Here is a 13,401-nt window from a genome sequence, read left to right as displayed (position 1 = left end):
GTGTCACCAGCAAAGCACCCACATACCATCACACCTCCTCCTCCATGCTTCACGGTGGGAACCTCATATGCAGAGATCATCCATTCACCTACTCAGCAACTCACAAAGACATGGCGGTTGGAACCAAAAATCTCACATTTGGACTCATCATACCAAACGACAGATTTCCACCGGTCTAATGTCCATTGCTTGTTTCTTGGCCCAAGCAAGTCTCTTCTTATTATTGGTGTCCTTTAGTTGTGGTTTCTTTGCACCATGAAGGCCTGATTCACGCAGTGTCCTCTGAACAGTTGATGTTGAGATGTGTCTGTTACTTAAACTCTGTGAAGCATTTATTTGGGCTGCAATCTGAGGTGAAGTTAACTCTAACGAAGGTTTCCTCTGTAGCAGAGGTAACTCTGGGTCTTCCTTTTCTTGTGGTGGTCCTCATGAGAGCCAGTGCTACATGGTTTTTGCGACTGCACTTGTAGAAACTTTAAAAGTTCTTGACATTTTCCGGATTGACTGACCTTCTTGTCTTAAAGTAATGATGGACTGTCATTTCTCTTAATATGGACTTGGTCTTTTACCAAATAGGGCTTTCTTCTGTATACCATTACTACATGATTCCATATGTATTATTTCATAGTTGTGATGTCTTCACTATTATTCTACAATGTAGAAAATAGTAAAAATAAAGAAAAATCCTGGAATGAGTAGCTGTGTCCAAACTTTTGACTGGTACTGTATATACTAACAGCCTAACACATATAATCAAATCCTCTTGTTTACCATCCACGTGGCTAATGAGTCTCCTTTTTACCTCCTAGAATAATACCTCCAGTCCTTTCCTCATCATCACCCTCTCCTCCTATCACCCTCTCCTCCTCCTCACGTTAACCCCATTGCTCATTCGTTGTTTGTTCTCTCTCTCTTTTTTTCTTTTCTTCCCATCTTTGTACCTAGGCAGCCCGTTGAGTAACTTCTTTGACGTAATTAAACAGCTTTTTTCAGACGAGAAGAACAGCCAGGCGTCGCACAACCCCCCTGGCACACCCGGCACACCTAGCCCCGCCCCTGCCAAGCATGCCCCCGGCAGCAGGCGAAACGATCCATGTCCCCCGCCCACTCAGCCCACTGACTCTAAATGCCCCCCGCTTCTGGGCAAAGACAAACAAACAAAGATGGCCGCCACCAGCCGGACTGGGGAACAACCTTAAGACCGGAGAGAAGTAGCTAGCTCTCTGTTGCATGACTAGATAATAACCACCTGTTATCAGGTCATTCAAAACCCAATACAAAACCCACAAGAGTGTGTGAGAGATGAGAAATGAAATGAGAGATGCTGCTGGTTTCTTTGCTTTAGTCGGCTTAGTGTGTTTGTGTCTCGAAAAAATCTACTTTTGATTATCACAGAGAGAAACTTTTGTACTGTATAATAATGGAATGACTACTCTTTGAGTTTAGCAATCGATCATTGATCAGTATTTGACGATAATAACTACCACATGTAGCCATGTTTCTTTTCTGTTCCTCTACCCTCTCGTCCCTTTCCCACGCCGTGGGGTGTGTGTTGGTGTGTGTGTTGGTGTGTGTGTGTCTGCTCTGTGATGATGGCTTGACCTTGTCTTTACCACCAGGGATCATCACTAAAACCTATTAGAGAAACAAGATGGAGGACAGTGTGTGTGTCCCAACCTGGGGCACTTTGTCAACAACGGGAGTAAGTGAGCCAGAGACGGAGGACAAGAGAAAGACTTCACATACTTCACACTGCTGTCCCCCTCCTCCCCATGCACCCCTCCTGCTTTCCACCCGCACACACACATTCACTAAACATTAGAGTACTAGAGACTCTCTCTTCATCATGACTGACACGCAGAGACATATTAGCCGAAGAGTTGGAGAAAAGCCTTAAAAAGACTGATGTTTGTCAAACCTATACTACACGCATCCCCTCTCCTCCTTTCTCTCCTCATTGTCTATCCTCCTACACACACACGCACACACACACACACACACACACACACACACACACACACACACACACACACACACACACACACACACACACACACACACACACACACACACACACACACACACACACACACACACACACTGGGGGGATGTAAAGACTTGTGCACAAAGACGAATGGAAGTAGAACCACTGGCTCCTATGAAAGTTGGAGAGAGGTGGCGCGACTCTTGGACGTTGGATGGACGTTGGCTGAACGTTGGCTAAACTTTGGCTGGATTGTAATTCTTTTTAATGTAGTCCTTCTTTGTGAACTACAGGATTTTAACACATTAGACTTATTCAGACTCTGTGTCATTGCTGTAAATGAAATGAAATTGAGTTAATTGACTTTGGGTGGGCAATGGGGAGGGAGGGGTACACAAATGAATGATCTATTCTGTTGTACAGACTAACTACAGTATGTTCCCATATGTGCAACGTTTGTGTAGTTGTGACATTATGTTTAGCTAAGAACTTATCACTATCTTCTGTGTTTTCTACTTTTTGGATGTGTTTTATCGATTAAATGTTGTATTTTATTTTCGGTTACCTTTTGAGGGATGAATCATTTCAGGGTTTAATTTTCTTCCATTTTGTTTTGTTCATGTTCCTTTGAAATATCTGCAGGATTCAGACAATAGTGGACATAATTATTGTGTATATTTGTGTACCTTATTGTATTTTTTTTGTCATGTTTGTTTTAATTTATTCTGGGTTATTTATATAAATAATGTAGAAAATGTATTAGATAATTTAAGGATTGTTTTTGTCATGTTTAATTTATTGATCATTGATCATTCTCTAAATGTTTTTGTGAACATTCATTCTTTCCCAGCTTCGATGAGAAAGCTTGTAATATATACATTTGGAAAATGATTTACGGTAATTTAAGAATGTAGACTAGTCTCTTTGAGAGGAATGAGCCCTCTGTTGATAATAATTGTGCGTTCCTTCTCGTTGTGTGTGTACGACATCAAAGACATCACTCCAGCCACTCGCCTTGTAAATACAAAACAATTTGCTGACAAACCTATTTAAAAAACCAAGGGGATTCCTACTCTTAGCTTTTACCTTGTAATGTCGTTTGCATGTCCAACATTTGTCTTTTCTTTGCATGTCGTTGTTGGAATTGTTCTGTCCCTTTTTCCCCCTTTCTTTCTTTCTTTTGTTCTTTTTCTTTCCTCTCTCTTAATTTGTTTCTCTTATTTTTCTTTTCTCTCTCACCACTTCCGTTGTTTGTTCGTCTTTCTCGCACCCTCCCCTCCCCTTCCTTATACTATTGTGCACATTTACCGTGCAATGCATCCTCTGTGCGCACACACACACGCACACACGCACGCACACACACACACACACACACACACACACACACACACACACACACACACACACACACACACACACACACACACACACACACACACACACACACACACACACACACACACACACACACACACACACACACACACGCACACACACAGTCTCTCTCAAAGAGAGACCTGCTACTCTGGTCACGAACTCTGTCTGGGGTGGGAATTGGTATCAGAAGAGATAAAATAAAGCAATACCTATTAGTGTTATTCTTTCTATTTTGTACTATTGGGTAACCAGGCCACACAGGACGATGGACATACAGTAGAACACAACGCCAGGAGCGCTGGTATTTAGCAGGAAACCACTGGCAATGTATCCCCTTGTGACATAACTGTGAACAACTTCAGTGCAAAAGGAAATAAATCTGTGGACTTTGGAATTGCGTAGTGGTGATTTCTGATTTGATCTTATACACTTCTAAAAGGCGCTAATATAAAAACGCTGATGAGAATTATTGTGAGCAAAACGTTTATTGACATACTGTATCTACAGAACAATAACATATTCAGAGTTCTGTTATTCCGGTACAATATATACCGTATCAACCCCAAGTTCCATCCACACGAGAGAGGATGGACTCCAGCAGGTAACAGCAGTCCAAAATGCTCTAAATGCTTTATTTCTTACTAACAAAGAGTCTCAGTACCTGTTGTTACATTGGCGGTATATCCATAAACCTTCATCATATTCTAGATCAATTAAAGCCATAGTACATTGCATCCATTTCCTCTCTTAAACAATGGACTATTTCTAGATTTCCTATGTCAGTCCCGTGGAATAAGTCCTACACATCACTAGATGGCAGCAGTACTCCTCCAGTTATCCATCAACCCTCCTTCCTGCTCTATGGGCTACCTGAGGAATTGATGGTGAGGTTGCGTTCCACAACTGCAAAACTCATTAAGCTTCTGTCTCTAACTTTTTGCAGCACCTTCAGTTGTCCATTCCCTATTTGTGGCATGTGTGGCAAGAAGCTGCTTAACTACCATTGCTTCTCTAACCATCACACTGAAACTAAAGTAACTGTCTTAGCAGTACCTTGGGCATTCACAGAGGCAGAGAGGGCACGTTTGAGGGCCTGTTAGATCACAGTAAAAGTGTTCTGTCCGGTGGCAGATTCACCTAGGCCCTGCCTCTTCTCTCCCTCATGACAGAGTAGCATTACCAACCTGTGCTGGCAACAGTGGGGACATCACCGCACTGCGAGATACTACGCTACACTACACCGGTTATTTATCTCCAGGAATGCTGGTATAACTGTCCTTCTCCCCACATGGGGTCCATCTCAATATTCTAATGTGGCCTCCTCTCCTCCATTTCCTTCACACTAACTGACATTTAAGAGCAGATATAGCAGTACCTTGTCTTTCACATATGTGGTTATTTCACATCAGTACAGTTGAAGGAAACGAGACAATGGAAGAACAAAGAAGCCAACTATGACTACTGAGACGCAGCCGGTGGCTTACTGTCTGCAGGGAGGGTACAGCGAGAGCAGCCTGTGGACCAAAGTGACCTCCAGATCCTCCAGGAGGAGAGAGGAGTGTTGGTCCTTACATGGTCCACTCCGGGCCTCTGTCTCTGGGGAGAGCTGGTCCCGATGGGCCCCTCCCAGGAGCAGCCTGTGGAAGTCCTCTCTCTCCAGGAGCTGTGCCATGTGCTGCAGGAAGAAACCTTCACAGAACCTCCTGAGCTCGGCCGCCCCGTGATCCTGGACAGACAGACAGACAGACAGACAGACAGACAGACAGACAGACAGACAGACAGACAGACAGACAGACAGACAGACAGACAGACAGACAGACAGACAGACAGACAGACAGACAGACAGACAGACAGACAGACAGACAGACAGACAGACAGACAGACAGACAGACAGACAGACAGACAGACAGACAGACAGACAGACAGACAGACAGACAGACAGACAGACAGACAGACAGACAGACAGACAGACAGATACATACATACATATGGGTGGCAGGTAGCCTAGTGGTTAGAGCGTTGGACTAGTAACTGCAAGGTTGCAAGATCAAATCCCAGAGCTGACAAGGTAAAAATCTGTAGTTCTGCACCTGAACAAGGCAGTTGACCCGCTATTCCTAGGCCTTCATTGAAAATAAGCATTTTTTCTTAACTGACTTGCCTAGTTAAATAAAGGTAAAAATAAATACATTTTACAATGATACTAATGCAAGCACCACTCACACAGGCACACTTTGTCTATTATGATAATTATAATGGACTGCATGTACTAATTTCAAGGTGCAGACAACACACAGATACAATTATGACTTATAGTTTTAAGCATGCATAGGACAACCTTTCACGATAACAAAGTTTGAATTCTTACCGTAGACATCAAGTAGATGCCGACAGCATTGTCCAGGGTGATACTCTGGGAGAGCAGGATCTCACACTGCCTCTCTAGCACCTCCAGCTGGAAGAAACAGACCACTGGCAGCAGCTGCTGACAGAGGAGCAGATAGTACTTCCATTACAAGTCACCACTCCAAACATACAATCACATCTTTCCAAAATGCTTACATTTCATGAATGACCTCCACTATGTTGTCTTTCCACTCCTCAATGAAGTGATAGTGGGAGGCCATTCCTAAAGCTTAACCACTGTGGTAAATGTATGGATCAACAATGGGATGTATGAATGAAGTTGTGTCAGTGTAAATGAGGATATATTTCTTACCTCCATAGCGTCAGCCTGTGACAGCCTCAGCCCTTCAGTCCCTCCACAGTACAGACAACTCATCATCCTCTGGAAGGTGCTGTATGTGATGTCAGAGATGTGGATGGTGCTGGTGTCTGACCCACAGAAACTCAGCAGGTACCGAAACCTGAAAGAGACTTGATAACCATCTTGTGGACACAAAAGCACAGACTGCCCCTGAAAACACTAGAGCCTGCACTCGAGGTCATACCACCTCAGGTGTGAGGAGGGAAATGCTAGCTCACCTCTTGGAGGCAGACATGAGGAGAACCCGGTGGGCGTAGAAGGGACGGCCTTCCACTAACAACATTATGTCAGACATCTCTGGGTTGTTCAGGAAATGAGCATCTGGTGGACGAAAGAGACCAAAGTGACGTTTACACCATTTAGAGTCAGAAACATGCATTGAAATACATGTACACGACGAAGCATGATTTATACAAAAGTTAGAGTTACACTTTGCTGAAATGAAGTGAAAACTCGGACCCTAAGAATCAGAATAATTTAACAGACTACAGTTTGTTCCATACAGAGAGAGTATGCCAGTCTCCATACCTAGCTGTGTGGAGAGAGTGAGGTCCATCTGAGGAACAGAGGGAGTAGGAGCAGAGCCGTAACAGTGAGAGAAGATGGCTGACAGTCTCTTGGTTATGGCATAGTCCTAAAGGGATATAATCATGTTCAGAAAGAGTCATGTGATTTTATATAACAGCTATTGCAAGTTTGCTACCCATTTTATTACAACTGATTTGATATTTTTTTTATTTCTCATTCATACTCTGCTTTTGGTTTGAGGTTCCATTGAACATTTACTCAATGAAAACTTCTTATGACATACTGTTGTCTACATGGAAAACCCAACACCAAACAACAACGACTGAAGGAGAAATTGGACTGCCAGGTAGCCTAGCAGTCATGGCTACCTTGCTGGTTGCAAGCATGTTGAACAAGAGAGGTAGAGCGAGCGAGACCAGCTCCTGGCAGTAGTCCTGTGGCCTGATAGTTGTGAAGTCTCTGAGGAGAGAGAGGGTCACCTCATCCCTGGACAGTTGTTGGGCTACATGGAAGGACTCCAGCCACATATGGAGCTTCCAGGGGACACCTGGGGAACAAATAAAGAAACAAATTAGGGTCCCATGTCACGTCCTGACCAGTATAAGGGGTTATTGGTTATTGTAGTTTGGTCAGGATGTGGCAGGGGGTATTTGTTTTATGTGGTTTGGGGTTTAATGGGATGCGTATTTATGTAAGAGGGGTGTTTGATTTATGTGTTCCGGGGTTTTTGGGTAATGTTCTTGTTTTGTATTTCTATGGTTTTCTATGTTGTGTATTTCTTTGTGTTGGCCTGGTATGGCTCTCAATCAGGAACAGCTGTACATCGTTGTTGCTGATTGAGAGTCATACTTACGTAGCCCTGTTTCACCTGTCCCTTGGTGGGAAGTTGTGGTTGCATAGCTGTGTGTTTTAGCCTGCAATCCTGTTCGTTCGATTGTTTTGTTTGTTACGTGTTCAATAAAAGTCGTTATGAGCACTCAACCCGCTGCGCCTTGGTCCACTGCGTACGACGACCGTTACATCCCAAGAGATTATTTACCTACAGTTGAAGTCTGAAGTTAACATACACTTAGGTTGGAGTCATTAAAACTCATTTTTCAACCACTCCACAAATTTCAATTGAGTCAATTGCAGGTCTACCTGTGGATGTATTTCAAGGCCTACCTTCAAACTCAGGGCCTCTTTGCTTGACATTATGGGAAAATCAAAAGAAATCAGCCAAGACCTCAGAAAAGAAGTTGTAGACCTCCACAAGTCTGGGTCATCCTTGGGAGCAATTTCCAAACGCCTGAAGGTACCACGTTCATCTGTACAAACAATAGTACGCAAGTATAGACACCATGGGACCACGCAGCCGTCGTACCGCTCAGGAAGGAAACGCGTTCTGTCTCCTAGAGATTAATGTACTTTGGTGTGAAAAGTGCAAATCAATCCCAGAACAACAGCAAAGGACCTTGTGAAGATGCTGGAGAAAACAGGTACAAAAGTATCTATATCCACAGTAAAACGAGCCCTATATCGACATAACCTGAAAGGCCGCTCAGCAAGGAAGAAGCCGCTGCTCCAAAACTGCCATAAAAACGCCAGACTACGGTTTGCAACTGCACATGGGAACAAAGATCGTACTTTTGGAGAAATGTCCTCTGGTCTGATGAAACAAAAATAGAACTGTTTGGTGATAATGACCATCATTATGTTTGGAGGGAAAAGGGGGAGGCTTGTAAGCCGAAGACACCATCCCAACCGTGATGCACGGGGGTGGGAGCATCATGTTGTGGGGGTGCTTTGCTGCAGGAGGGACTGGTGCACTTTACAAAATAGATGGCACCATGAGGTAGGAAAATGATGTGGATATATTGAAGCAACATCTCAAGACATCAGTCAGGAAGTTAAAGCTTGGTCGCAAATGGGTCATCCAAATGGACATTGACCCAAGCATACTTCCAAAGTTGTGGAAAATGGTATTGAAGTGGCCATCACAAAGCCCTGACCTCATCCTATAGAACATTTGTGGGCAGAACTGAAAAAGTGTGTGCGAGCAAGGAGGCCTACAAACCTGACTCAGTTTCACCAGCTTTGTCAGGAGGAATGGGCCAAAATTCACCCAACTTATTGTGGGAAGCTTGTGGAAGGCTACCTGAAACGTTTGACCCAGGTTAAACAATTTAAAGGCAATGCTACTAAATACTAATTGAGTGTATGTAAACTTCAGACCCACTGGGAATGTGATGAAAGAAATAAAAGCTGAAATAAATAATTCTCTCTACTATTATTCTGACATTTCACATTCTTAAAATAAAGTGGTGATCCTAACTGACCTAAAACAGGGAATATTTACTGGGATTAAATGTCAGGAATTGTGAAAAACTGAGTTGAAATGTATTTGGCTAAGGTTTATGTAAACTTCCGACTTCAGCTGTAGGTCAAAGTCTCAAACAACCTAAAGTGGATCAAATAATATTTCTGTGCTTTCAGAATGCTTGATTCATGACAAGTCCTTCACAAAACAATGATGATGGCATAAAACAAAAGAAGTAGGCCTACAAAGAATCCATACCCAGTGATCGTAGCTCCATGGTGACATCCAGGTAGCCGTGCTCAGCACTGTAGTAGGCAGCCTGCTGCAGGGCCTTCATCTTGGCCTTACATAGCCTGGGCATGGGGCTGGAGCTACTGGGGTAGACAGCAGGGCTACAAGGGCCGAGGCTGGGGGGAGGTAGTGAGCCAGCCTCTTCTTCCTCCTCCTGGAACCCCTCAGCCAGTATCTCCTGCAGAGAGAGAATGTCCTCCTTCCTCTGCTGGGGCTGGGTCAGAAGCCTCCTCAGGGTGTTCCTGTAGGAGAGTAGAGGATGAGTATCCATTCATTTATTCAGTTCTGACTGAAGGTAATAGACAAAGAAAGGACAGAACTTTAGACTATTGAGACATAACCCAAGCCTGGACTAGTTAGACAGGTGTAGCTACCTGTGTCCGTGTGCAGCGGCGTAGCTGAAGCAGTTCATGTCCTCATAGAGCGGGGATGTCAGAGCGTTCCAATCATGCACTCTGAGTAGAGGGTCGGCCCCGTGGGCCAGCAGCAGGCTCACCATTTCATAGTTCCCAGCAGCAGAGGCCAGCTGTAGAGGAGTCTCAGCAGAACTCTCCTGGCTGGAAGTAACAGCAGTCCCCTCCACGTCTGCACCCACCTCCAACAGCAGCTATACAACACAGAAACCCAGAGGAATGGTTAGTACTACACTACACACACACAAAAAAAAACTTCCCAAAGGCTAGCACTATCAAGTCTGAGATGTGTGATTAAGAAACTGTGTTAGACCCTTTCCACTGGGCAGTGAGGACTCACCTGAGATACTGAGAGGTGTCCATGCAGCACAGCGAAGGTGAGGGCCACCCAACCACGACTGTCTGGGTGGACTGAGGGCTGTCTGGGGGAGCAGCAAGGAACCTGAGAGAAGAATGAAAAATGTTACATATCTAAGTCTAAAATGTACACCACCGTTCAAAAGTTTGGGGTCACTTAGAAATGTCCTTGTTTTGAAAGAAAAGCTACTTTTTTGTCCATTAAAATAACATCAAATTGATCAGAATTACAGTATAGACATTGTTAATGTTGTAAATGACTATTGTAGCTGGAAACGGCTGATTTTTTATGGTATATCTACAGTACATAGGCGTACAGAGGCCCATTATCAGCAACCATCAGTCCTGTGTACCAATGGCACGTTGTGTTAGCTAATCCAAGTTTATCATTGTAAAAGGCGAATTGATAATTAGAAAACCCTTTTGCAATTATGTTAGCACAGCTGCAAACTGTTGTTCTGATTAAAGAAGCAATAACACTGGCCTTCTTTAGACTAGTTGAGTATCTGGAGCATCAGTATTTGTGGGTTCGATTACAGGCTCAAAATGGCCAGAAACAAAGACCTTTCTTCTGAAACTCATCAGTCTATTCTTGTTCTGAGAAATTAACCCTTATTCCATGCAAGAAATTGCGAAGAAACTGAAGATCTCGTAGAAAGCTGTGTACCACTCCCATCACAGAACAGCGCAAACTGGCTCTAACCAGAATAGAAAGTGGAGTGGGAGGCCCCGGTGCACAACTAATCAAGAGGACAAGTGCATTAGAGTGTCCAGTTTGAGAAACAGACGCCTCACAAGTTCTCAACTGGCAGCTTCATTAAATAGTACCCGCAAAACACCAGTCTCAACGTCAACAGTGAAGAGGCGACTCTGGGATGCTGGTCTTCTAGGCAGTTCTTCTGTCCAATGTTTGTGTTCTTATGCCCATCTTAATCTTTTCTTTTTATTGGCCAGTCTTAGATATGGCTTTTTCTTTGCAACTCTGCCTAGAAGGCCAGAAAGTTACCAGATTTTTTCAACCCATTACATGATATACTATCTATATCATATTATGCTAATATCTTTCGAGTAGTAGTGTTCACCGCCAGGTCCAGGTTGGCTCCAGCCTCCACCAGTATCTGGACTAGAGCCTCGTCTCCACACGAACATGCGTACATCAGAGGGGTCATACCCTGTAGGTCAGAGAATACACATCTTACTCTGAACAGTCTCTACACCAGTCAGGGTAGGGCATACAAGCAGAAGACTGACAAGTCTAGTTTACCTTCCCTGTCAAATCCTGTCAGTCTTATGTCTGAATATGTATATTTCCTACCCCTCTCCCCAACATCTCTATCCCCACCATGTATCTCATATTCCCTATTCCCAGTCCTACCTGGTCATCCATAGTGTTAACCCCTGATGGTCCCAGTAGCTGTGTGGCCTGACCAATCAGGTCTGCTCTGCCACAGGTCAGCATGCGGAAGCCCAGGTCCAGCTGAAGCTTCTCTGTAGCAGCCTTAGAGTTCAGACGCCTAAATGAGCTGGAACAACACTCAGGCCTGGGAGAGAGGGAGAGACAAGAGGATAAGGGGGAGAGAGAGAGAGAGAGAGAGAGAGAGAGAGAGAGAGAGAGAGAGGCGACAATGAAAACTTCTAACATGCATAACTCTTCAATAATGACAGTAGGCCTACTGTTATGAACTGGTTTCACAAGTCAACAGTATGGTTCAGCATCTTTCTATTGCATGTTACAGTAATATAGACTCACCGGCCAGTTTATTAGGTACAGCACCCGTTCACGAAAATCGATCGCTCCTACAGACAGTAAGTCACGTAGCCGTGGCTTGCTATATAAAGCAGGCAGACAGGCATTGAGACATTCAGATACTGTTCGATTGACCATCAGAATGGGCAAACGAGTGACCAAGCGAATGGTGCGAAAAACCAAAAACATCCAGCCAGTGGCAGTTATGTGGGCGAAGACCGCTTGTTGATGAGAGAGGTCGAAGGAGAATGGCAAGAATAGTGCAAGCTAACAGGTGTGCCACAAACAGACAAATAACGGCGCAGTACAACAGTGGTGTGCTGAACAGCATCTCGGAACTCACAACTCGTTGATCCTTGTTACGGATGGGCTATTGCAACAGATAGGTTCCACTCCTATCAGCTAAAAACAAGAAGAAGCGGCTCAGTGGGCACGTGACCACCAACACTGGACAATTGAGGAGTGGAAAAACATCACCTGGAACATGACAGCGAGTTCAGTTTACTTCAGTAGCCTGCGCAGTCCCCAGACCTCAACCCAATAAAGCATGGAACGGGCTGTTCTCAGAGTTAATGTACCACCGTCCAATCTGCAGCAACTACGTGATGCCATCATGTCAGCATTGACCAACATCCTTGTGGAACGTTTTCAACACCTTGCGGAATGCCCCAAAGAATTCAGGCTGTTCTGGAGGCAAAGGGGGTTCCGACCCTGGACTAGATGGGTGTACCTCATAAAGTGGCTGGTGAGTGTATGTCATTAAACATGCAATGCTCAGTGTGTTTCTACCTCAGCTGTCTGGGCTCACAGTCCAGTCCTGGGAGGAGCTGTCTGGCGGTCTGTCTGACATCATCGCTGTCCACCAATAGGCTGCGGCGGTGCTCCGCGTGCACCACGGCAACCCGTATCCACTCCATCAGAGGGGGAAGGAGCATAAACAGTCTGGGGGGAGGAGCAAAGATTCAAGCATTGAAGTTATATAATTTATTAACTTTCCTCAATGACTCAAAATCCCACAATGCCTTCAAATCTGGCATAAAGGACCAATTCCTCAGCCTTTTGTACAATAACGACTACTTAACCTTTTCCTGCAGTGGGCTAAAACAGGTTCACACAGCGTGTTTTTTGGTAGTCTTAATGTGTGTTGATGTAGCAACCTCCCATAACTTTTGCCCTGATTGAGAAAAAGGGTACCATTTTACTGTTAACAAAGGACTATAAAGAGAACACTGTTTCCCTGATGTGACGCTTGTTTTAGAACATGTGGTCTCTTCACCTCCCCAGAGCACAGAGGCAGGTCGTTATGGCAGAGATCTGTTTATAATGTCTAGATTCTCATGTCTCCGCCCTAACAATGGGAGTCGTTGTCCCAAAGGCAGAAAAGCAGGCGACAAGCTTAGGTCCAAAATAAGCCCATAGAAACACATTGGGCTTATTTTGGACAGATTTTGGCGAGAGTGAAACCTCTAGCTTCACCTTTTCCTCTCTGGTTATGGTTACTGAGATCACAGGGCTCAACAGAGACACAGAGCTGAGACTAACTGGAAGCTAACGGGTTAATGGGGCCTGTGATTATAATTGGTACCAGGTGGAGGGAAACAATATCTCTGTGTGCCTAAGCATACAAGAAGACACATG

The 13,401-nt window shown here is 44.4% G+C and overlaps 2 protein-coding genes across 4 annotated transcripts in view; one reads left to right on the top strand and one right to left on the bottom strand.

Annotated features, from left to right (window-relative positions):
• The window catches only part of LOC115167594 (serine/threonine-protein kinase BRSK2-like), a 178,015-nt gene extending 175,691 nt beyond the window's left edge, over nt 1-2,324 (top strand). For both annotated transcript variants that reach the window (XM_029722174.1, XM_029722173.1), the window contains exon 20: nt 946-2,324. In XM_029722174.1, coding sequence (XP_029578034.1) covers nt 946-1,199 — 254 coding nt within the window. In that variant the 3' untranslated portion in view covers nt 1,200-2,324. The remainder of the gene's footprint in view (nt 1-945) is intronic.
• Nucleotides 2,325-3,830: 1,506 nt separating this feature from the next.
• Nucleotides 3,831-13,401, bottom strand: part of LOC115167593 (ankyrin repeat and BTB/POZ domain-containing protein 2-like) — a 28,436-nt gene continuing 18,865 nt past the window's right edge. The window contains exons 4-15 of one of the 2 annotated variants that reach the window (XM_029722171.1): nt 12,553-12,705; nt 11,392-11,557; nt 11,099-11,188; nt 10,000-10,101; nt 9,621-9,853; nt 9,214-9,488; nt 7,025-7,203; nt 6,657-6,762; nt 6,347-6,449; nt 6,081-6,228; nt 5,730-5,846; nt 3,831-5,087 (exon numbers count right to left, since the gene is read on the bottom strand). In XM_029722171.1, coding sequence (XP_029578031.1) covers nt 4,842-5,087; nt 5,730-5,846; nt 6,081-6,228; nt 6,347-6,449; nt 6,657-6,762; nt 7,025-7,203; nt 9,214-9,488; nt 9,621-9,853; nt 10,000-10,101; nt 11,099-11,188; nt 11,392-11,557; nt 12,553-12,705 — 1,918 coding nt within the window. In that variant the 3' untranslated portion in view covers nt 3,831-4,841. The remainder of the gene's footprint in view (nt 5,088-5,729; nt 5,847-6,080; nt 6,229-6,346; nt 6,450-6,656; nt 6,763-7,024; nt 7,204-9,213; nt 9,489-9,620; nt 9,854-9,999; nt 10,102-11,098; nt 11,189-11,391; nt 11,558-12,552; nt 12,706-13,401) is intronic. The other variant, XM_029722172.1, reaches the window with a different exon arrangement.

The sequence above is a fragment of the Salmo trutta genome, chromosome 29, assembly GCF_901001165.1.
Source record: "Salmo trutta chromosome 29, fSalTru1.1, whole genome shotgun sequence".
Classification (NCBI taxonomy): Eukaryota; Metazoa; Chordata; class Actinopteri; order Salmoniformes; family Salmonidae; genus Salmo; species Salmo trutta.
Note: the sequence above shows the minus strand (reverse complement) of the source record. Positions and strands in the feature narration are given on the sequence as shown.